Below are 25590 nucleotides of genomic sequence, written 5' to 3'. Positions count from 1 at the left end.
GGTGTTCAAGTAAAACAATTTATGACGAGGCTAAAAAAAAGCCACTGGTTCTCTAGAAAAGACCAACTGGTCATTTGGTTATGTCGTTATTGCCTGAATTTAATCATCTAAGCCCCTGTCCTCAGGATTTATTACAAGAATTAATAATCATTTTGTTAATTGCCTGTGCTGCCATTAACCAGTGTGTACCATCTGTATTCTTATATGCTACTGCAAATACACTGTCATGTTCAAAAATTCAAGTACTACTGTACAGAAGAAATTAACACAACAGTGTAAATCAATTACACTTCAATAAAATTTTTTAAATTTTTTAAAAAATTCAACTATTCAGTATGCAAAAAAGAGCAGGAGAGGTTAATCTTAGTCCAACTACAGAAAACAGTCTCTGGATAACTTCCTGATGAACAAAATTTTGACAATGATGGCAATATGGATATCACAGATTTAATGTTTTGTGCCCTGACTTTGTCTGCTCTCAGCCAAAAGGGAGGACCGTAAAAGAGAAAAGCAGTTCCTGACAGCTAGAAAATGGCCTGGTATGATCAGATAGGACTTGGTATGACTAGGAGCTAGTCCAGCACTCATAATTAGGCCATAGTGGTCTCCTGTTAAACATAAGCAATTTCCTAGACACCAATATCTTATGTGGCCACTCTGTACCATTATGGAGCAAAATAAAAACAGATAAAAATATGAGCTATCAGCATAAAGGTGGCATTAAAACAATGAACTCGAATGAGTTCACTTAGAAAGCATAATCAGAGAGAAGCAAAAGTCCAAGGACTGAGCCCTGGGACATTTTGTTTAGAGGCCAGGAAAGGAAAGGAGATTTAAAAGGAGCAACCAAGGAAGGTAGAAGGAAAAACAGGATGTTGAAAGGTTAAGTGAGATAAGGACCAAGAACTATCCATTGAATTGAGCAGTATGAATGTCACTGGTGACCTAGATAAACACAATTTTAGTGGAGTGATTGAGACATAAAGCCAGATTGGAGTAGCTTCTATTAAAAAATGGTAGGAGATGAAGTGGAGCCAATGAGTATAGGTAACTCTTTTGAGGAATTTTGCTTAAAAAGAACAGAGAAATTAGGTAGTGATTGGAGAGAACTGTGGAATCAAGAAAGGATTTTTCAGTACTGGAATTATTACAGTATGTTTGATTGCTGATGGGAATGATTCAACAGTGACAAAGTCTGATGATGTAGAGACAGAGAATTACAGGAATAAAGTCCTTGAGAGGCAAGAAAGGATGGGAACCTAGGTACAAATGGAGGGGTTGGCCTTAGAGAGAGCAGGATACCTATTACAAGTGTGGGCAGTTTACAGGTTCAGATGCAAAATAGTGGATGGATTTAACAGTGGGATGGGGTAAAAGTTCTCTGATTACTTCTATTTCTCATTGAAATAATAGGCAAGATTTGAGTTGGGTCAATGTTAAATAATTACCATGGAGAGTTAAACAAGTAAATTGGCTATGGAAAATGTAGTACAATTGCCTATTTGAAGTTGTGGTCAAAAATTGGAGGTGAGGCTGAAAACGTACACCTCAGATTGGGACTTGAACCCACTCGGCCGGGACTTGAACCAGGCCAAAACCCAGATTGGGACTTGAGCCCACTCGGCCAAGACTCAAAGCCGGCCAAAACCCACAGTCTTCCAACTGAGATAACACACCTGGTTTCAGGACTTAATGAAGCTCAGGTTCTTGATGTGTCATCGCAGAAAGAATTCAGTGAGACACAAAGTGATAGGTAAGAAGTGGATTTATTTAGAGAGAAACACACTTCACAGACAGAGTGTGGGCCATCTCAGAAGGTGAGAAAGGCACCAGGGTATGGGGTTGTCAGTTTTTATAGGAGTGCGTGACTTCATAGGCTAAGGAGTAGGAGGAGTATTCCAGCTATTTCGGGAAGGGGCGGGATTTCCAGGAATTGGGCCACCACCCACTTTTTTTTTTTTTTAATTATTATTATTATTTTTTTTTTAATTTTTTTTATTTTTTTAATTTATGGCTGTATTGGGTCTTCGTTTCTGTGCGAGGGCTCTCTCTAGTTGTGGCAAGTGGGGGCCACTCTTCATCGCGGTGCGCGGGCCTCTCACTGTCGCGGCCTCTCTTGTTGAGGAGCACAAGCTCCAGACGCGCAGGCTCAGTAGCTGTGGCTCACGGGCCTAGTTGCTCCGCGGCATGTGGGATCTTCCCAGACCAGGGCACGAACCCGTGTCCCCTGCATTGGCAGGCAGATTCTCAACCACTGCGCCACCAGGGAAGCCCACCACCCACTTTTTGATCCTTATGGTCCGTCTTGGAACTGTCATGGCGCCTGTGGGTGTGTCATTTAGCTTGCTGATGTGAGCGGATACTGAGGCTCAAGGTCTAGAGGAAGTCAACTTGTCCACCATGTTGGAACATTTGGTTCTAATCAGTTTATGTCATGTCCTCGGACTATGTCATTCTTTCAAAGGTTGTGCCCTGCCTCCTTCCCTCCTGTTTCAAGACCATCTATACAGTCGTGAGTTTTCCTTTATCTAGAGAAGAGATTAAAGAACTGAGACAAGAGTATTGTATGGATCATTTATGTGGATGATGGCAAATGCCAAAGTCTTGGAGGAAGGAGGTGGAACGGCTGAGAGGACAATTGAAACTACAACAAGAAAGGGTTGCAAGTGGAATAGTCTGATAGAATTTTCTTCAAAGAATGACTTTACAAAGGAGGACAGAAAAATTATCTGAATCAGCACCTGTTAAATTAATTAATTTTTTTTTTTTTTTTAACAACACCTACCAAAACTTGAGTCCTAACATAGGAGAAAAAAACCCATACTATTTAAGAGGGCTGCAGGAGACAGGCACATAGAGCAAGAATGTGAAGGTAATGTGCAGAAAAGAGGCTGGGAATTCCACGTGCAAAATGCTACCCAGAGGTCATAGTGAAGAGTCAGAGAAGGATAAGAGCTTGATTAGGGAAAGTACCAAGCCTTAAGGAGATAAAAAGTGACTAAAAGTTTCAAAAATGAGAAGACTGAGATGAATAGCAGATACGACTTGATGAAATTAGACTGGTTGGTCTCTTTTGAGAGGGAGGTGGGTAGGTAACAAAATCTAATTGTAGCTTCCCCTTGGGGGTCTGATTCCTGCACAGTTTGTTGGAGGGGAGAATGATGGTCTCATTCTCCCCTCCAACAAATGCAAGCTCTGTTGGTTCCCTTCCCTTCTGCTGTGAGGGGTGTGAAGGCTGGGACAGAAGGTCACATCACACTGTTATTTCCTATTGCATTTACTGGGCAATATCATGCCAAAGTTTTTTTTAAGGGGTTTCCTTAAATTTCTAAAATAAATGCCACCTTACTTCACTGTACTGTAAATTCCTCATAGGAAAGAATCATTACTCATCTGGACATTTTAATCTCATACTATACTAAATATGACATTGTATATACCCTAGGTTATTGCCTGCTGATTTATTGCTTTTAGTACAGAGTCAGTGACCTTTCAGAAGTGACCATATCATTTTGATCTTTTGGAATGGAGAGAATAGAACAGAAAGAAGGAAAGAGTCAAAGATTACCAAAGAATCAGTAAGATCAAAGAATACTAAAAAATTCTCTCTTCCCTACACCTATGAAAAAATTATACATGATTTAATAAGCAACTTTTTAATTGAGATATAATTAACATATAGCATTACATTAGTTTCAAGTGTACATTGTAATGATTTGATATTTGTATATAATTCAAAATGATCACCACAATAAGTCTAGTTAACATCCATCACCATATATAGTTACAATTTTTTTTTTCTTGTGAGGAGAACTTTTAAGATCTACTCTCTTGGCAACTTTCAAATATGCAATACAGTATTATTAACTATAGTCACCATGCTGTACATTATATCCCCATGACTTATTTATTTTATAGCTGGAAGTTTGTACCTTTTGACCCTCTTCACCCATTTTGCCCACTCCCCACCCCGTCTTTATGGCAACCACCAATCTGTTCTCTGTTTGAGTTTTTTTTTTCCCTTTGGTTGGTTGGGTTTTTTGCTTTTGTTTTTTTTTCAAATTCGACATATAAGTGAACAAGCAACACTTTTTTTTTAAATTTGTTTATTTATTTATTTTTGGCTGCATTGGGTCTTTGTTGCTGCGTGCAGGCTTTCCCTAGTTGCGGCGAGCTGGGGCTACTCTTTGTTGTGGTATGCGGGCTTCTCATTGCGGTGGCTTCTCTTGTTGCAGAGCACAGGCTCTAGGTGCATGGGCTCAGTAGTTGTGGCTCGCAGGCTGTAGAGCGCAGGCTCAGTAGTTGTGGTGCATGGGCTTAGTTGCTCCGCAGCATGTGAGATCTACCCGGACGAGGGCTTGAAACTGTGTCCCCTGCATTGGCAGGCAGATTCTTAACCGCTGTGCCACCAAGCAAGTCCCAAGCAACACTTTTAAGTGTGCATCTTCTATAGGTGCTTAGGATCAAAAGCTATGCTCTTCTATAAATGGCAGCATCCAAGTGAAGTTAAGAGAATAAGTACTGGATCCAGCAGCAGATTACCTGAGCTCAAGCCCTGGTTCAGGTGCTTACCTGACGTGTAAACGCTGTGAAAATCACTTAACACCAAGTTTTCTATAATGCTCCCTACCTCGCAGAGGTATTGTGAAGACCGAATAAAACAGTAAGGGTGAAAGAGTTTTTCAAACGCTAAAGGGCTATGCAAGTTTAAACAACTGTTTTCATTTATGCTATGGAGGAAAGAGGAACACACAATTTTTGGAGCATCAGGGACTTCCAGGGAGGGGAAGGCTGAGTGTCACCTATATGGCAGTCTGTGTACAGTCAGAGGAAAGTAGTGGGCCAGGGGAGAGGGTTACAAGAGGAAGGGGGAATGTATAGAAATTGTTCAAAGATTAATTTCTCAACCTTGCATTTTACCAATGCCAGTGGTGATGGTAATTGGCCTATAATCAATTGAACATCATTTTCTATATTGCCCTTGGTGTATTATGCCTGTAATAATGTATCTCAATTCCAAATGTTTAGAGAATTAGTATGGTCAGTATATCCCTCTTCCTAATGTGTACCCTGATTGCCAGTGTGACAGTACAAGTTCCATGTTAGCCAAGTAGCAATATCTGTAAGTTCTGAAAGACCAGGTTTTCCAATATAGTCAAGTCTGGCCCCTGATCAGTGATAATGAATCCAACAAGAAAACTGGGGAAAAGGAGCCGAAGCCACAAGTCCTTGGGAGTAAGAATTTTTGGTCACTTCTGATACTTTCCCACTGTTAACATCCTGCCTTCCAGACACTGTTGCATGGAGAGTCAGCTAAAAGCTTACTTCTAGCTCCATACACTTTAGTTCGGATAGCCTAACCATCCCACGAAACTATTCAGTCTTGAAATTCAAAGTGTAATAACCTTCATCCCTCTCCTTTGGATTCTTCTTTTACCAATTTAAACTATCAAACTCCTGTATCTAAGCAGAGAAAGCAAAATGGGAATTAGAGCAAGAGGTTCTGATTTTTCATTGTTATCTAAAGTAATGAATATGTGATGGAAAAAAGTTGACTAGCAATTAGTGCTGGCTTTTGCATTTGTTTCTTTGAATTGCATATTACATAATTATATTAATGTAGATAACACATTTACTAAGCTCCACACGCTTTGCAAAGATTTCAAGAGCTCTAAAAAAGTTACCATTTTTATTCACGTTTAATGGATGAGAAAACTGAGGCCCAGAGGTTAAATAACTTGCCGAAATTTACACACCTAGGATGTTGGAATCTATACTCAAGCAATCTGACTCTAGAATCCAAACACTTGACCTCGCTGGCAGACAGCAGATTAAATTTTTAACTCCATTGCCCATCCCTCAGCAATGTGTTTTTATATGGATTAGATAAAAAAACAGGAAAACCCCTCACCTAATACTTAGCACATAGTAAGTAATCGCTAAATAGTAGTTCATTTAATCACATATAAACACATCCTAAAGATTTAGATGTTGAAGTCCCGCTTTCCCATTAAATGCCCTTAGTGACGATTGCAAAGCCTGTAACTTCGGTTCCCACATAACTAACTTTTTCTAACTAGGGACTAGGGCAAGCTGATGTCATTGCTTAAAAGTTCCCAAAAGGCCCATATAAGTCAGGTAGACAAACACTAACACTGCAGCTGCCCTTCCCAGCTGCTTTCTTTCTCTACAGATTTCCCTTCAGTACTTGAAGGCGGGATAATCCATCTGAAACTGGCAAGACAAAATTTACACCTAGAGAGTGTGTTGCAAAGGAAACAGGATGCTTCAGTTACACTGGTTCTGAATAATTAGGTCAAGTTTTGTGTTAGACGTGTCCTGGTAAACTAGCATGCCTGCAAACGTGATCGGTAGTGGCTTTTAATCCCTTCTACCCATCAGTACAGCCTGACAAAGTGCAAAAAAGATATCATTCCTACACCACATCCTCAGTTTACTGAGAACCAATTCTAGAAAATCTTAGTGCAGAGCTATATGCTCTACATATTGAACATGATAATAACATATGTACAAAGGTGTGATTTTGCAGAAATGCTTAAGTACCTCTGGTAAAATACCACCAAATATATCCGCTGTGAATTATTACCAAAAACTGTGAATAAGACCCAAGGGAACTTCGAGGGCTCTGAACTTCCTTATGAAAAAATCAAGGTAAATGGGGTTATTTGATTTGTCTAACTTAAAAATAAATTATTTCTTTTTTTTTAAATGGTGGTTTAATTTTATTTACTTTCTCTTGATGGTTAAAGCTGGGCAGCAGCTGTTACAAGGTTGCGCTGTAAATCCTTTTCTTTGAAGGGGGAGGGAAAACAGAGAGCGCGCACAAGCCTGTCTGTCTTCAGTCTCGTCTTGTTACTCCCAAACCCTTTAAGGGCTCCTTTTCCTATGGAGTTCATGCAAAACTAAAGGGAAACATAAAATCCCTGAAGCCATGTTCCTCCCAATAAGCAAAATAAGACGAGGAAATCACTTCCACTCGATGATACTTTTAAAAGCTACTGTGGATGAAAGCAAAGTTCCAAAGAGGTCCCTGTTTCCAGGTTAGTCAATGTCTCTGACCTTTCTTCTTCCATCTTGGGGTTTCTGGATGCAGAGCTCAACGGCGTCCCAGGGCCTCACCGCCGACGCGGTTCCAGTTACCGCTGCCGTCGCCGCCTCTCCGCAGCGCCGTCCGGCCTCTGAGAGGCAGCGCACAGCCCCCGCACACTCCACGTCCGCCCCGTTTCGCGCGCTCCCGCCCGGCGACGCTCGCCTTCAAGCCGGCGCGCGGCCGTCGCCCTCAGGGCCGGGTCTCGAGCCCTCCCAGTGTTCTCATTGGCTCCCTGTCCCGGGCGCGCGCGACGTCTCGCGCGGGGCACGTTTCTCTCGTTCATGCGGCTCGCGCTGCCGAGCCCGACCCTCCTCAATCTCGATAAATTGTTCTTCCTACCAGAAAATAATACTCATGATATTCAAAGTACCAGACTGATAATTCAGGTCTCTTCGGAGGTGCTGAGAGCGTCAGAAACAACCCAGGGTGAGTTTTATAGACGTTTTCGATTTATTGTTTCTGCTCTTGTTTTCTTCTGTTTTTCTGAAATGTATGCAGTAGACACTAGATTTTTTGATGTGTGAACCATATTTTTGACATAAACTAACACCAGATTTCTACTGCAGTTGAACACATGTCCATTTTTCAGAACATTTTTTCCTGAGGCTCCACAGAAATAGAAAAAATATTATTGTGATGGAAAAAGTTTAGTTAGAAATGTATATCCAGGAGGCTTCCCTGGTGGCGCAGTGGTTGAGGGTCTGCCTGCCAATGCAGGGGACACGGGTTCGAGCCCTGGCCTGGGAAGATCCCACATGCCGCGGAGCAACTAAGCCCGTGAGCCACAACTACTGAGCCTGCGCATCTGGAGCCTGTGCTCCGGAACAAGAGAGGCCGCGATAGTGAGAGGCTCGCGCACCGCGATGAAGAGTGGCCCCCGTTCGCTGCAACTAGAGAAAGCCCTCGCACAGAAACGAAGACCCAACACAGCCCTAAATTAATTAATTAATTAATTAATTTAATTAAAAGTTTTTAAAAAATGCATATCCATATCCTCTGATGAGGGAACAGCCTTCGTTTCAGACCTAGTGCCCAGTCTGCACCCGCTTTTCTATCTGTGCAGGTGAAATTTTTCATATTGATTTTAAAATAAGCCCTGGCTCCATTTTTGGTTAGTTCTTCAGCTTTCACTTTTGTAATCATCCTTTTAGAGCTTAATAAATTACAAAGATAACAGATGTAAATCATCAAACATTTAAAGTAGTTTTCTGGAGCAAAAACTTTAAGTGAACACCCTAAGAAGAATTTCTAAATAGTAAAATCAATCCATAGCTACATTATGATGTTACTATAAATATTAATCCAAGCACTAGATACCATGAGTTTAACTTAAATGATAACTAAAAGACTTCTCTCCCTCCCAAAATACCTTCTTTGCCGTAGATCTGCTTTGCTAGTTCTCTGATTTGACACTGCCATTAGACTTCCCTCTGATATAAACAACAAAAAAGCCATTGTCTGCAGAAGAACAGCATAATGAGGCATAGAAAATACTTGAGAAGAAAGGGTGATGGGGCAGAAGAGAAAAGTTTTCTCTATCCTTTTTTCATAACCAGTGTGGAGTTGATTCATTTGTCTGGCAGAAAGCCTGATCTTGAGGGAGAAAATAAAGAACCTGTAGTCATCAGTGATGGGAAGAAGGTAACGTAGGATGATAGTGCCCAAGAAACCAAGAGGACAGCTTGCTTGGGTGGGCCACCCCTGGAAGGCTGTACATCGAGGCAGTGGCACGTAAGAGGCAAGCTAGAGAAGAGAGGCTCCCCACAGATGCCCACCCAAGCCAGCCCAGGACACCTAGGAGAGGAAGAGAGAGGTCACTGAGACACATTTTACTTAATACTTCAGTTATGCCAGTCACCACAAAAATTCAGGTCAGAGGGGTGGTAGAGAAAGACTGGACCAGAAGTCAAGAGGCCCAAGCTCTAGACCCAGTTATTACTCCAATTCTCCAGTTCTCTATGAACTTGAGCCAGTTGCTTTACCTCTCTGTGCCTTGTTTTCCCTATTTATTAAAAAAAAAAAAAAATAGATTAGGTAAACTTCCCTTAAGAGCTAGGATCTTGGGACTCTATATAATATATACGTTTCTTATAAAAATTAGTGATACTTGGGTCAAAGGTAAGCTAATTTTTAAAAAAGCAACTACTTTTGTTTTACTGTGGTCCAGTAAGTCAGACAACAGAGTTGGACTTTAGAAGGAACTGAGGATAATCTAGTCAAGACAGTGACGCTGTTAGGCCTGGACCTTGACCTCCAGTTTAAGAATGAGCAAGTCTGTCCTCAACTCAAAGGTGGAAGAGAAGCAAGTCTCCCTTTACCCGCTACAGATTTTCTAAGTTTTCCTGGGTTTTATCCAGCCTCTTCTAAAGAACTGTTCAAAAAACACTACAGCCACATTGCCAGAAGCTTGGTGAAAATCTTCTGCCTTCTGATAACTAGATCATTGAAATTATAGTCTCAGGGTATCATGGAAGAGCAAACAGGGAAGCAAGGGTTTGAGTTAGTGAAAATGCAGTCAACAGGACAATAAAGAAGACTGTGTTCAAGTCCAGAAATTGTGTAACCTTGGAAAAATTACTTATTGGGGGATAAGAAGAACCTTAATTTCTTCTCCTATAAAAATCTATAACCTAAGGCTAAGCACTGATATTTTACTACAGTAAGGGAGAAATAACTTATTTGATTTCTCCTTATCCAAGATTGTTTTACCTTTCTTAGCGAATCAATTTTCTCTATCCTATTATTCCAAAAGTGTGTATTTAACAACTGCTGTGTGTCCAGCATGATTTAAGATGCTTAATGGGGATTTTAAAATGAAGTATTTCACTAGCAATTCTAGATGGAGAGAAAAGTCATAAACACAGAAGAAATTAAGTGACCAAGTGATTGATGCAGATATTAAGTGTTTTTTTCTAGTTCTTGACAGGTGTGTCCAACAATGAGAATGGAAGAGGCCATCCTGCTCAATCAAACAAATTTAGTGCCATATTTTCAGCTTAGAGGTTTAACTGTAAATCAGAATGTGCAGATGGCTGCATTTGCCACGTTCCTCATTTTCTATGTCCTGACAATGATTGGCAACATCCTCATTGTCATAACTATTATCTATGACCATCGGCCCCATACACCCATGTATTTCTTTCTCAGCAACCTGTCCTTTATCGATGTCTGCCACTCCACTGTCACTGTCCCCAGGATGCTGATACACACCTGGTCAGAGGAGAAACTCATCTCCTTTGATGCCTGTGCAACTCAAATGTTCTTCCTGCACCTCTTTGCCTGCTCAGAGATCTTTCTCCTCACTGTCATGGCTTATGATCGGTATGTGGCCATTTGCAACCCCCTGCAGTACATGATAGTGATGAACTGGAAAGTATGTGTGCTGCTGGCTGTGGCCCTCTGGATGGGGGCCCTGACCTTCCTCACCATCAAGCTGCCCTACTGTGGTCCTGATGAGATTGACAACTTTTTCTGTGATGTACCTCAGGTGATCAAACTGGCCTACACTGATACCCACGTCATTGAGATTCTCATCGTCTCCAGCAGTGGGCTGATCTCCGTGGTGTTTTGTGGTCCTTGTGTCCTGTGCAGTCATCCTGGTGAGTCTGAGGCAGCAGATCTCAGAAGGCAGGCGGAAGGCCCTGTCCACCTGTGCAGCCCACCTCACCGTGTCACACGGTTTCTGGGACACTGCATCTTCATCTATTCCCATCCATCCACCAGCCTCCCAGAGAACAAGGTGGTGTCTGTGTTTTTCACCGCTATCACACCCCTGCTGAACCCTATCATCTACACCCTTAGGAATGAAGACATGAAGAACACCTTGAACAAGTTAATGGGGAGGGTGGCGGGAAGAGAAAAAAAATGAAAATGTCTAAGCCCTTAAGGTGCTTGGTGCTCCAAATCAAAGAAATGCCTTGCAAAGATAAGTTACAAACCACATTTATCAAACTATATGACTTATAAAACTATCTTCTAATCCAATATCTGACAATCCTGGCAATAATTATGATTTTTAATATCTTCCACAGGCTGAAAATTGTTCTAGGCACTGTGCAATTACTTAATTCTCACAACCCTGTGAGGTAAGTATTATGCTTGTTTACACATGAAGAAGCCAAAGCTGAAAGAGAGCAAATAGCATGCCCCAGGTCACCCAGCTAGGAAATGATGAAGGCAGGATGTTAAGCCAAATGTATCAACACAAACTCATGTTATTTTCAATTACATCATGCTTCCTCTCCCTGCTTTTGTCTTAGGGTGATACCCAAGGCCTAAACAAACGTTCAGATTTCTGGGTAGTGCTTGCCAACATCATTCACTCAGATGCATGTCTAAATAGCTTAGCAAACACTGGTAAGGCAGGCAAAGTAACTTTGCATATGACTTCAGTGATGTAGAAAGAAGACTTTGAACCACTGAAGTTACTGATATCCTCAAGTGTCCAGGAAAAAATCTTCCATAAAAACAATGAAATGGGGCTTCCCTGGTGGTGCAGTGGTTGAGAATCTGCCTGCCAATGCAGGGGAAACGGGTTCGAGCCCTGGTCTGGGAAGGTCCCACATGCCACGGAGCAACTGGACCCGTGAGCCACAACTACTGAGCCTGCGCGTCTGGAGCCTGTGCTCCACAACAAGAGAGGCCGCGATAGTGAGAGGCCCGCGCACCGCGATGAAGAGTGGCCCCCGCTTGCCGCAACTAGAGAAAGCCCTCACACAGAAACGAAGACCCAACACAGCCAAAAATTAAAAATTAATTAATTAATTAATTAATTTAAAAAAAAAACAAATGGGAATATCTTATTATCCATTCATTTGACAGATATTTACTGAGCACCTATTACGTGCTAAGTACTAGGTTTATAATCATAAAACGTATAATCACTTATGTTGCTTAGAGTCTAGTGAGAATAGAAAACAAAAATATAAACAAATTTTAATTACAGATCATGACAAATGCCATGAAAGACGATGCTGTTAGAGAGTTATAGAAGAGACTGTCTTTAGATTGGTTAGACAAAGAGGGCCTCCTTGAGGAAATGGCATTTAAGCTAAGATCTGAAAGATGAAAAAGAGCCAACCGTGAGAAAAGAGAGGTGATGAACATTCTAGGCAGAGGAAATGACAGGTGTAAAGATCTATGTTCAGAAAGACTTTGACTTGTTCCAAGAAGTAAAAGACCAGTGTGGTTACAGCTTTGACTGTGAGGCAGAGAATGGTGAGAGATGATACTGGAGAAGTAAAAAGACTACTTTCATGTCCTCTCAAGGAGTTCAGAATATTTTTCAGTACAGTGGGAAGCCATCAGAATGGTGGAAGCACAGAACAGACACGATACAATTTGTGTTTTAATGAAATTATTCTAGTTATTATGTAGAGAATTTATTCAACTAAGCATTTATTACTAAACAATATCACACTAATGGCTGGGAGAAAATGCCAAGTTGAGCAAAACATGGTCTATAATCCAGCATCTTGAGTCTAGTTATGGTGACACACATTGTAACATTGTGATACATTGTACTCTGAGTGGTGTATGCTGAGTGGATTGGATAATGGGATATGAAGAGGGTATTCCAGGCAACAATGTCTCACATAACTGTATACAAAAAGCATGGCATAATGGGACCCAGTAGTTCACTCTCACTACATCAGTGAGAAGGACATGCTTAAATGCAGTGGGATTTCCCAGGCAATCAGTAAGGGTGTGGTCAATAAACGTGTGGGTCACATGACCCATGTCATATTTTTTATGGTACTTTTGCCAGGAAATGTGTTGAGAAGGAAATTGAAGCCATATAAGTCATTTCAGTTATACAGAAGTATGGTTATTATGGTATTAAGGTATTCTGTAAGGTTTTCTTGGCAGAATAATTTAACTTCCAGTAGAAATTCTAATAATAGAGTAGTCTCATTCCCAAAAGTAACTCTCTGCATAGTATAAAACTACATTCATTGGGACTGGTTGGTGGAATAACTAAACTGAATTTGAGAATTATGGAATTTGTATGAAATAAATGCTTTTATTATAGGAAATGGCAGACAGTCAGGAGATATAGCCCATCAAAGAACCCAAATGGAACCGCCTTGTGCAGGAATCAGCCACACAAAGGAACACCCGCAATGTGATAGTAAGTAAGACAATGTTTCATGGCAACGACAATGGAACAATGTCATGTTTGCTTTTTTTTTAATAGTTGCTGCAAAATTTCTAATACTGCTGGTCTTCAATCACATTAATCCTCACAGCTCTTCGGGGAGCTAAAATCATTTATTCTCTACAATGGAATATTACTCAGCCATAAAAAGAAACGAAATTGAGTTATTTGTAGTGAGGTGGATGGACCTAGAGTCTGTCATACAAGTGAAGTAAGTCAGAAAGAGAAAAACAAATACCATATGCCAACACATATATATGGAATCTTAAAAAAAAACAATAAAAATGGTTCTGAAGAACCTAGGGGCAGGACAGGAATAATGATGCAGATGTAGAGAATGGACTTGAGGACATGGGGAGGGGGAAGGGTAAGCTGGGACTAAGTGAGAGAGTGGCATGGACATATATACACTACCAAATGTAAAATAGATAGCTAGTGGGAAGCAGCCGCATAGCACAGGGAGATCAGCTCTGTGCTTTGTGACCGCCTAGAGGGGTGGGATAGGGAGGGTGGGAGGGAGACGCAAGAGGGAGGAGATATGAGGATATATGTATATGTATAGCTGATTCACTTTGTTATAAAGCAGAAACTAACACACCATTGTAAAGCAATTATACTCCAATAAAGATGTTAAAAAAAAAAAAGCATTTATTCTCCAATTCACAGAAATAGCTTTTTAGACTCAGGGATAAGATAAAATGTGTTCATTAAATAAATAGAAGAGTAAAGAGTAAAATGAAGGTATCTTGACTCTTGGTTCTGTGGTTGACTTACTTTAAAGAGGAGGCAAGGATCATTATTTATCATATAGAAATTTGTTCAGCAACTTTGTAATAGACAGCTGAATTCCTCAGGTTACAATCGTCTTCTCTGCAATAGAGTAATAATATTGCCATAATAGAAATAAGCAAATAAGGCCTTAGGAATTTACTTCTGCATAAAAGGTACTAATGAGTATGAAAATCTATGCATATAAAAGTCCAGAATGTAGAGGGATAATTAGATCATTTTTCTAAGTTTTTCAGGTGTGTATAGTAGTGATATCTGGGCCTAATTTCATCACAAATACATAAAGCTCTGATTTTGACTTGGGCTATATATGAAAATTGGAGGGGATTGACGATATGCTACATTTTTTTGTCAATTTGCATGTAATGGTGTTTAGATATTTTCATGAGCATCCCCCAGTTTAATAAACTGCTTCTTATTCTTTGTTCTTTTGAGTACTTTCTGTCATTTCAATCATTTCTTACCTTTCAGCCAGAGTTAGTGAGTCACTCACTCAGTGTTGTGTATGTGGATGTCCATATTATCTGGAACACAATTCCCTAAAGTACTCATAAGCATTATCTCTACAATTTAACAGAAGTTGGTAAAATAATAACCCAAAGGCCTCAGTCAATTCTAATTCCTTTCAGATAATCAAAGAAAGATTAGATACATTTTTATTATTAAGCATATTCTATTTCATTCCATTATTTCCATTAAAATTGATATAACTATTTTATATGGCAGCTCTCTGACCATCTATAGGGTCCTCTAATCCTGCTCCCTTTGGTTACAATACATCATCATTCTCTTTACCTAAGGAATTTGCCATGGAGTCTTCTTGATTTGGACTTGCCCATTCGACAATAAATTGTTATACTTCTCCCAAAGAGTGATGTTAGTTAATTCAGGAAATTAGCACTCTGAAATTATATAAATCCAAGCACCTTCTTAACTATTTTCACCTATTTCTTCATATAAATTTTAGAATATTATTGAAAATTTTACCCAAAAAAGTCCTGTGGAATTTTTATGTTGAGTAAATTAAATTTATAAATCAATTTAAGAAGGTTCATTATATTAACAATTTTTTATTCTTTTACAGCGACATGTATACATCTTTATCTCTTCACATTTTCTCAGCAGAGCTTTGTAGTTTTTTTCATAGAGGCACATACGCTTCCTTTATCGGGCAAAAAAAATCCCATATAAGCATATCTGTATTGATTTTTTTATTGCTGCTATAACAACTTTACCACAAACTTAGAAGCTTAAACCAATATAAATTTATTCTCTTACAGCTCTGTCAGATGTTCAACACAAATTTCACTGAACTAAAATCAAGATGTCAGTAGGGCTGCATTGCTTTCTCATTCTTCTTCCCAGGCTTATTGAGTACTAATTGACAAAAATTTAATATATTTAAAGTATACAACATGATATAATAATTTTTTTTTAATTTATTTATTTTTATTTATTATTTATTTTTGGCTGTGTTGGGTCTTCATTTCTGTGCGAGGGCTTTCTCTAGTTGCGGCAAGCGGGGGCCACTCTTCATCGCGGTGCGCAGGCCTCTCACTATCGCAGCCTCTCTTGTTGCGGAGCACAGGCTCCAGACGCACAGGCTCAGTAGTTGTGGCTCACGGGCCCAGCTGCTCCGCAGCATGTGGGATCCTCCCAGACCAGGGCTCGAACCCGTGTCCCCTGCATTGGCAGGCAGATTCTCAACCACTGCGCCACCAGGGAAGCCCGATATAATAATTTGATATATGTATACATTGTAAAATGATTACCGTAATCAAGCTAATTAACACATCCAGCAAAAGTGGACCCATGAAATTGAAACCCACATTGTTCAAGGGTCAACTGTATATAAATTAATTGTATTTCTATACACTACCAATAAATAATTTAAAATTAAATTAACAATAACATCAACAAACATAAAATACTTAGGGACAAATTTAATTTAATATGTGTGATTACAAATGAAGATGCCTAACATTGCTGAGAAAAATTAAAGAAAACCTAAATAAATAAAGGGATATACCATGTTAATGGATTGAAAGGCTGCATATCATTAAGAGGTCTGTTCTTTCCCAAACTTATCTATAGATTCAATGCAATCCTAATCTAAGTTCCAGCACTATTCTTTGTAGAACCATACAAGCTTTTTACAAAAATTTACATGGAAATAACAAAGAATTTGAAATAGCAAAACAATTTTGAAAAAGAAGAAAGTTTGAGGGCTCACACTACATAACTTCAAGATTTACTATAAAGTAATCAAGACAACGTGCTATTGATTTAAATATAGACATATATGTCAATGGAACAGAATATAGAATCCAAAAATAAATTGACACAAAAGGTCAACTGACTTTCAACAAAGGTGTCAAGGTAACTGAATGGGGAAAAAATAGTCTTTTCAAATGGTGCTGGATCAACTAAATAGATTGAAAAAATGAATCTCAACCTTTATCTTATACCATATAACAAAATAAACTCAAAGTGGATCACAGACCTAAAATTTAAAGCTGAAACTATAAAATTTCTAGAAAAAAAACGGGAAAATCTTCAAGACTTTGGTGTAGGCAAAGATTTCTTAGGACACAAAAAGGATCAAATCTAAAAGTAAAAAATTGAAAAATTGGACTTAAAGTTTAAATTTCTGCTCTTCAAAATATATCATTCAGAAAATAAAGCTGCAAGCCAGAGAGTAATAAAAATATTGGCAAGACATATATCCATCAAAGGTCTTATATCCAGAATATACCAAGAATTCTTACAACATAGTGACAAGAAGACAAAAAATAATGTATGAGCAAAATATTTGAATAGGAACATCACAAAACAAGATATATGAAAGGATAATAAGCAAATGAAAAGATTCTTAACAGTAATCATTAGGGAAATGAAGAATAAAACCACACACACACTCACCAGAATGCTTAAAATTAAAGATTGACAATTCCCATTGTTGGATGTTAAACTCTTATACTTCTGATGAGAGTATAAAATCATACAATGACTTTGAAAAACTGTCTTGTAGTTTCTTACAAGTTAAACATACACTTACCATGTGATCCAATAATTCTACTCCTAGTTACCCAAGAGAAATGAAGATACATATCCAAAATAACCTGTAAATAAATGTTTATAGCTACTTTATTCATAATTATAAAAAAACTAGAAACACCCAAATGTCAATCAATACATGAATGAATAAACAAATTGTAGTATGCCCATACAATAAAATATTACTCAACAATAAGAAGGATTAAACTACTGATACCCACAAAGACATGGGTTAATCTCAGAAACAGCATGCAGAGCAAAAGAAGTCAGGCATAAAAGAGTACATACTGTATGATTCAATTTATATGAAACTCTAGGAAAGACAAATTTAGTTTACAGCGACAAAAAATCAGATGCTTGGGTTCTTGGGTGGGGATAAAGTGATTTCTGGGAAGGTGCTGAAGGAACTTTTTGGGGTGATGGAAATGTTCTATATCTTGATTAAAGAGGTAGATGGGTATACCTTTGTCAAATTTTATCAAACTGTACAATAAAATGAGTACATTTTGTGTAATTAATTTCTACCTCAATAAAGTTTATTTTAAAATAAGTTCTAATACATCTCCATCTTCATTTTGTCAAAGTACTACAAAAAGTACAAAATAGATGTAGAAATAAATGAGAGAATCACTTTCAAAGTGACTAAATTTAATTCAATATAAATAGGATAAGGCTTAAACACCTTGAAAATATTTATATTTGAAAGCAGGATTAAAACCACTATAATGTATAAAACACAGGTGTGATGTACAGCTTCCCAGAGGCAATAACCTCAAGAACAGTACAAATCAAAAAAGTAGGTTCTCTTACAACTTTACCTGTTCCTGAAACTGAGACTATGCCCTGAAGTCTATGTGTTTTTTTACTGGTGTAACTAGAAGTCTTCTTTAAACTTTTCCAGCTCCTTTTTCTTTACATATTACAATATGATCTTTTCCTTTATTTAACTAGTAGTTAATAAGTCACTCTCTTTAGTGCAGAAGTCTGCCCTGCTCCATGCCATTTCACCTAACGACTTTGATTTCTTACTTTTACTCTCATTAAAGATATGACCATAATAATACCTTTAATTCCAAACCCATAATATACATGATTTCATGAAAAAACTCGTCTCTGTCTGAGATGCTTCATAGCACTTTTTACTTCCTCATTCCTCAAGGTGTAAATGAAGGGATTCAGCAAAGCGGTGACCACTGTGTAGAAGACAGATACCAACTTGTCACTGGAGAAGCTGGTGTCTGGCTGAGTGTAAATGAAGATACATGGTCCAAAGAAGAGGGCAACCACCACGAAGTGGGCTAAGCAGGTGGACAGAGCTTCCCTGCACCCTTCAGCTGACTGTTTTCTAAGAGAAACCAAGATGATGGTGTAGGAGGCGACCAAAGCCAGGAAACAGGAGAGGGAAATGGTTCCACTGTTGGACACAATCAGCATTCCTGTGAGACATGTATCTGTGCAGGCCAGCTTGATGACAGGAGGAACATCACAGAAGTAGCTATCAATAACGTTGGGACCACAGTAAGGTAGACGAATGGTCAAGAAGGTCTGCACCAGTGAGTGAACAGTACCCGCCAACCAGAGCACAAAGACAAGCTGTACACAGACCCTCATGTTCATCACATTGGGGTAGTGTAATGGAGCACAGATGGCTATGTAACGATCATAGGCCATAATGGTCAGCAGAAAGATCTCAGCACAGGCAAACAGATGTAGGAAGAAGAGCTGTGCAATGCAGTTGTCAAAGGAAATGGTCTTTCTGTCAAAAAGCAAACCCTCCAGCATCTTGGGCACAGTGACAGATGAGTGGCAGATGTCAATAAAGGACAGATTGCTCAAGAAGAAATACATGGGTGTACTAAGACGTGGAGTAAAGACTATGGTAACCATGATGAGAATGTTCTCCCAAAGGGTTAGCACATACATGGCTGAGAATGCCATGAAAAATAGTATTTCCAGCCCCCAGTTATCAGTGAGTCCCAAGAAGACAAATTGATTCACTCTTGTTTGGTTTAGATCATCCATCCAATGAGTTTCCAAAGGATCTTGGGGGGGAAAACATGAACGCTAATTTAGCCTTAATATTATAGGACTGGAACTAATTGAAGTGACTCTGCATTTCTATCTGAGTTGCTTATTTATTAGGGTATATAGAATATAAGATCAATTTAATAACAATTGCTATAATATACCCAGTATGTATCAGGAGCCATTCCATGCCCTTTATATACACCATCTTATTTAACCATAACTGCACCATGGCATAAGCATTATTGTTCCTCTCTTGCAGATAAGTGGGCTCTACAAGAATAAATAAGTTGCCCAAACCCTTAGCCACTAGTTAGCTGGCTTTTTTCATTTCAGTCTAATCCACAGGTAACACCAAATTAATATTCCAAAATACAACTCCCAGCTAAGATCATTCACTATTTCATTCTTCCTATCAAATAAAAAGTACCTTCAAAGCCTGCAACAATCTGCTGTACATTTATTTTTCCAGTATGGCATCTTCTCTCCAGCCAAGCAAGTTACTATGCTCCAGCCATGCTACCTCCACCAACTTACATTCCAAAATCTTTGTCTGTATTTATGTTGTTCCCTCTGCTCAGAAAACACACCCTCTAATCAACTGTACTCTCCTCATCACTGACTATTAAAACACTATTCATCCCGTAAGACTACCTCAAAGAGCAGTACCTTTAAGAAAACTTAACTGATGCAATCAAATCCTATCTCTTCCCCTTCATACTTCTTTTTTATAAAAGAAAGTATAAAATAAGATATCTGGTTTTGCTCCCCCATTAAATTGAAATTTTCTTGAAAAGCAATAGCCACATATGACTTATCCCTTGCAGCACTTAACATGACTTCTGGCACACAGTAGTTATGTGAAAGATATTTTTATTTGAACTGAACCTACCTTCTTAGGTAACCTGCAAAAGAATCCAATCCTTCTTCACAATGGAGCTAATAACTGACTTTAAAAACCTAATTTTTTTATTCTGTAATATGATTTGTCCCCTAGGAGATATTATTGCATAAACACTAAAGTTATATTACCTGTAGTTTTCTATACTGATTGGCTGGCCAAAAACTATAACAGAGTTTAGGAAACATTTACCACAAACCATAAAAAAGATTTATAGGGACTTCCCTGATGGCGCAGCGGTTAAGAATCCGCCTGCCAATGCAGGGGACACAGGTTCGAGCCCTGGTCTGGGAAGATCCCACATGCTGTGGAGCAACTTAGCCCGTGAGCCACAACTACTGAGCCTGCGCTCTAGAGCCCACAAGCCACAACTACTGAGCCTGCATGCCACAACTACTGAAGCCCACGCGCCTAGAGCCCATGTTCCACAACAAAGACAAGCCACTGCAATGAGAAGCCTGCACACTGCAACAAAGACCCAATGCAGCCAAAAAATAAATAAATTTTAAAATATATATATTTATATCTTGATCTAATTATTTCACTTGTAGGAATTTCCTAAGCATCCAAACTATTGAAAAAGCTAAATGCAAGAAAACATTAATTAGAGCATTATTTAAAACAACAGTCGTGGAATATTTTTTTGAAGCTTAAATGAATGTAGCAAACCTGATATATAATGATATTTAAATAATATATAACTTGAATATAATGAACTGTATGCAGCCATTAGAAATGGTAATAACAAAGGATTACCAATAAGAAAAAATATTGAAATATTACGAAGAATTAAAAATGAGATAAAATTTGTTTATACAGTCTCAAAAATTTTAAATATACATAGTGCCATATAAATGATCAAAATACATATAGTAGACTAGAGAAAATGCTGCAATACATATGATCAAAAAGAGTAATATTCCTAGTGTTCAAAGATCTTTTAAAATTTGACAAGAAAAGACAAATGACAATTAAATATGGCCAAAAAAATATGAATAAGCAAGTCACAGAAAAAGAAATGCAAATAACAAATAAGTATGAATAAAAAGATGCTCAACTTCAGTAGTAGGTGAAAAAAAACAACCAAACAAATACCTTTTGTCTCTCTTCAGATTGGCAAAGGTGTAAGGAACTGAGCACTGTATAGACTGCTACTGGAAGTAGGTTTTATTAAGAGCTTTTTGCTAAATAATCAGGCAGTACCTATTAAAAATTTAAATGCCCATACCCGTAACCCAAGAATCCCTCTTCTAGGACTGTATTTCATAGAAATAAAGCAATCAGGAATTAAGGATATATCGATATGTTTATTGAAACATGTTAGCAAAACAAGGTACTGGAAATAAACAATGTTTATCAAAAGAAAAATAGGTAAATAAATTTTAGTACAGCAACAGTATGGAATATTATATAGCCATTAATAAGAATGAGTTGGATCTATGTATAATGACTTAAACAGTGGTTCTCAATGTGGCTGCACTTCAAAACCACCTGGGGGGGTTTATAAATTTTGCTGCTCAGGCCTCACCCCAGATTAATTCAGAATCTCTGGAGGTTGGACCCATCAGTACTTTTAAAGCTCCTTGGTGATTCCAGCATACAGCCAAGATGGCAAACTATTAACTTCAAAAAATGTCAATAATATATTGTTAAGTGAAGAGAGTGTGCTATAAATATATTGTGAACCAGGAGAGAAGGGAAAGGAGGAAGGGAGGGAGGAAGGGAGGGAAGAAAGAAGGAATAAACAAAGGAGCAAAGGAAGGAAGGAATCAAAAGAGATTTTATGGGCTTCACTGGTGGTGCAGTGGTTGAGAATCTGCCTGCCAATGCAGGGGACACGGGTTCGAGCCCTGGTCTGGGAAGATCCCACATGCCGCGGAACAACTGGGCCCGTGAGCCACAGCTACTGAGCCTGCGCATCTGGAGCCTGTGCTCCGCAACAAGAGAGGCCGCGACAGTGAGAGGCCCGCACACCGCGATGAGGAGTGGCCCCCGCTCGCCGCAACTAGAGAAAGCCCTCGCACAGAAACGAAGAACCAACACAGCCAAAAATAAATAAATTTATAAAAGTGACAGGATGGAAAATGATATATCATGCTAACGCTAAAAAAAAAAGAGATTTTATATATATATACACACACATATATATGAATATGAACTTATTTACACATATTCAAACATATATATATACATGAATTCTGTTTGTATGTATTTATCCCTAAAAAGAAAGATGATATGTGCTAAAGAATACACACATATTTTAACACTGCTTACCTGTGGAAGTATAGAATTGAAAGGAACACTAGTAGCATTTTATTAATTTTTGTATTATACTCTGTAATTGTTCAAATTTGTATATAAGCATGGGTTACTTTGTTTAAAAACAAAGTATTAAAAGCATGCATGGGGGGAAAAAACAGAAAGGAAATGAAAATGCTGACTTCATGGGATTATGAGTACATTTTTCCTTCTCCACATCTAAAAGCTTATGATATGGTTTTATTTCTTTTTTTTTTAATTTTTAAAAAATATTTATTTATTTTATTATTTATTTGTTTTGCTGGGTCTTAATTGTGGCAGGCAGGCTCTTTAGTTGTGGTATGTGGACTCTTACTTGCAGCATGCATGTGGGATCTAGTTCCCTGACCAGGGATCAAACCCGGGCCCCCTGCATTGAGAGTTCAGAGTCTTAACCACTGCACTACCAGGGAAGTCCCTAATATGGTTGTATTTCTTATAAAGCAATATTCTTAAGATGGAGAGGACTTTTCTCATAAACTCCTGGTCAGCAATGCATTAGTAGCAGAGAACCAAGAGCTGTTTTGCTTTCAGCTAAGAAGGAGAGGGTAGAGGCTCTTCATAAGAGCACATACGGTGGTGGTTTCAAATAACTATGACCTTTGGCCGTCACCCTCTAAACCTCAGTTTTCTGAACTGTAAAATAGGAACTAGATGCATCTTTTCTATGTGATTAGTTGTAGCAGATGTCTAGGTCTCCTGTCAAAAAGATCAATAGAGAAACCAGGGAATGTGAAGAATCTCTGGCTTTGAAGAGCATCATTAAAAATTGAAGCTCAGGCCTTAGCAGGACCGGATGGGGTAACGCCAGCCTTTCCAGGCAGGGTGGGCTGGGAACTACCCTCAGCCTTGGCTCTGAATTAATTCCCCCCACCTAAGCGGTAGCACGGGAATCCTCCACACGGTTCTGGCTTTTCTCAGGAGGCTGTCAGCCCCGCCCACCCACCTCATCTCCTGCGCTGTTGGCTGCCCAGCTTCCAGGTGTCTGCTCCTCTGGTGAGGTGGGGCCGGTAGATGCTCTCCTCAGCTCCTTGCCTGTGTGGGCAAGTCAGGCTCTAGGGCCAGCAGAAATCCTCACTTGAGGGTCCCACTGAGCTCCCTGGTCAGAGTGCTGCAGCTGAGCAGATAGGCTGCTTGGGAATACTGCTCAGGCGCTGCAGAAAGCCTTCTTGGAAACTGACATGTTATCACTTTGGGACCATTGGCCAGCTGCTCCTGACTTGGCCACTTGAAGGCTCAGGCTGTCCCAGTCTCTGAACTGAAGAGAACCAAGACTATTAGCATATCTCTCACCACCATCAATGCAAGGTATTTCAATGAAGAGTATCCGGAGGACAACTACAAATCCCACACTGGCATGTGCAAGTTCTGAGGAATGGTGGAATAACCCAATGTGTCTGGGTGACCTGTGGAGACAGCTGAGACAGCTACAACAGGGCAGTAGTGGACACCAAACTCATAGCCCATCTTCCCCAGCCGTGTGGCTGACAGGGTCTTGGTGCTCCGGCCGGCTGTCAGGCCTGAGCCTCCGAGGTGGGAGAGCCGAATTCAGGACACTGGTCCACCAGAGACCTCCTGGCCCCACGTAATATCAGTCGGCGAGAGCTCTCCCAGACATCTCCGTCGCAACACTAAGACCCAGCTTCACTCAACGACCAGCAAGCTCCAGTGCTGGACACCCCATGCCAAACAACTAGCAATGCAGGAACACAACCCCATCCATTAGCAGAGAGGCTGCCTAAAATCATAATAAGCTCACAGACACCACAAAACACACAACTGGATGTGGTCCTGTCCACTAGAAAGACAAGATCCAACCTCATCCACCAGAACACAGGCACCAGTCTCCTCCACCAGGAAGCCTATACAACCCACTAAACCAACCTTACCCACTGGGAGCAGACACCAAAAACAACGGGAACAACGAACCAGCAGCCTGCGAAAAGGAGACCCCAAACACAGTAAGTTAAGGAAAATGAGAAGACAAAGAAATATGCAGCAGATGAAGGAGCAAGGTAAAAACCCACCAGACGAAACAAATGACAAGGAAATAGGCAGTCTACCTGAAAAAGAGTTCAGAGTAATGATAGTAAAGATGATCCAAAATCTTGGACACAGAATGGAGAAAATACAAGAAATGATTAACAAGGACCTAGAAGAACTAAAGAGCAAACAAACAATGATGAACAACTTTGAACAATAAATGAAATGTAAAATTCTCTAGAAGGAATCAATAGCAGAATAACTGAGGCAGAAGAACGGATAAGTGACCTGGAAGATAAAATAGTGGAAATAACTACTGCAGAGCAGAATAAAGAAAAAAGAATGGAAAGAATTGAGGACAGTCTCAGAGACCTCTGGGACAACATTAAACGCACCAACATTCGAATTATAGGGGTCCCAGAAGAAGAAGAGAAAAAGAAAGTTCTGAGAAAATATTTGCAGAGATTATAGTTGAAAACTTCACTAATATGGGAAAGGAAATAGTCAATCAAGTCAAGGAAGCGCAGAGAGTCCCATACAGGATAAATCCAAGGAGAAACATGCCAAGACACATATTAATCAAACTATAAAAAATTAACTACAAAGAAAAATATTAAAAGCAGCAAGGGAAAAACAACAAATAACATACAAGGGAATCCCCATAAGGTTAACAGCTGATCTTTCAGCAGAAACTCTGAAAGCCAGAAGGGTGTGGCAGGACATATTTAAAGTGATGAAAGGGGAAAACCTACAACCAAGATTACTCTACCTGGCAAGGATCTCGTTCAGATTCGACAGAGAAATTAAAACCTTAACAGACAAGCAAAAGCTAAGACAATTCAGCACTACCAAACCAGCTTTACAGCAAATGCTAAAGGAACTTCTCTAGGCAGGAAACACAAAAGAAGGAAAAGACCTACAATAGCAAACCCAAAACAATTAAGAAAATGGTAATAGGAACATACATATCGATAACTATCTTAAATGTAAATGGATTAAATGCTCCAACCAAAACATAGACTGGCTGAATGGATACAAAACCAAGACATGTATATATGCTGCCTACAAGAGACCCACTTCAGACCTAAGGACACATACAGACTGAAAGTGAGGGGATGGAAAAAGGTATTCCATGCAAATGGAAATCAAAAGAAAGCTGGACTAGCAATTCTCATATCAGACAAAATAGACTTTAAAATAAAGACTATAAGAGACAAAGAAGGACACTACATAATGATCAAGGGATCAAACCAAGAAGAAGAGATAACA

At 39.3% G+C, this 25590-nt stretch overlaps 3 protein-coding genes across 3 annotated transcripts in view; 2 read left to right on the top strand and 1 right to left on the bottom strand.

The window, feature by feature from the left end:
* The first annotated feature begins 10055 nt into the window (after nt 1–10055).
* LOC132359560 (olfactory receptor 4E1) lies at nt 10056–10979 on the top strand. Its single transcript, XM_059913823.1, is given in 3 exon segments — nt 10056–10672; nt 10674–10777; nt 10780–10979. Coding segments are annotated over 3 exon segments (921 nt in total).
* A 2167-nt stretch (nt 10980–13146) lies between these two features.
* Nucleotides 13147–25590, top strand: part of SALL2 (spalt like transcription factor 2) — a 63253-nt gene continuing 50809 nt past the window's right edge. The window contains exon 1 of the mRNA XM_059913815.1: nt 13147–13241. The gene's annotated coding sequence lies outside the window, so the exon portion shown is untranslated. The remainder of the gene's footprint in view (nt 13242–25590) is intronic.
* On the bottom strand, nt 18210–19174 carry LOC132359561 (olfactory receptor 4E2-like). The gene has a single exon (XM_059913824.1). The coding sequence runs from the start codon at nt 19134–19136 to the stop codon at nt 18210–18212; it is 927 nt and encodes a 308-aa protein (XP_059769807.1). The 5' UTR covers nt 19137–19174.

This window comes from Balaenoptera ricei, chromosome 2 (genome assembly GCF_028023285.1).
Source record: "Balaenoptera ricei isolate mBalRic1 chromosome 2, mBalRic1.hap2, whole genome shotgun sequence".
Taxonomy (NCBI): Eukaryota; Metazoa; Chordata; class Mammalia; order Artiodactyla; family Balaenopteridae; genus Balaenoptera; species Balaenoptera ricei.
This window is presented reverse-complemented; position numbering and strand designations above follow the sequence as displayed.

What these genes read in the sequence shown, in the direction of transcription:
- LOC132359561 (XM_059913824.1), bottom strand. Translation starts at nt 19,136, where the DNA reads ATGGATGATCTAAACCAAACAAGAGTGAATCAATTTGTCTTCTTGGGA.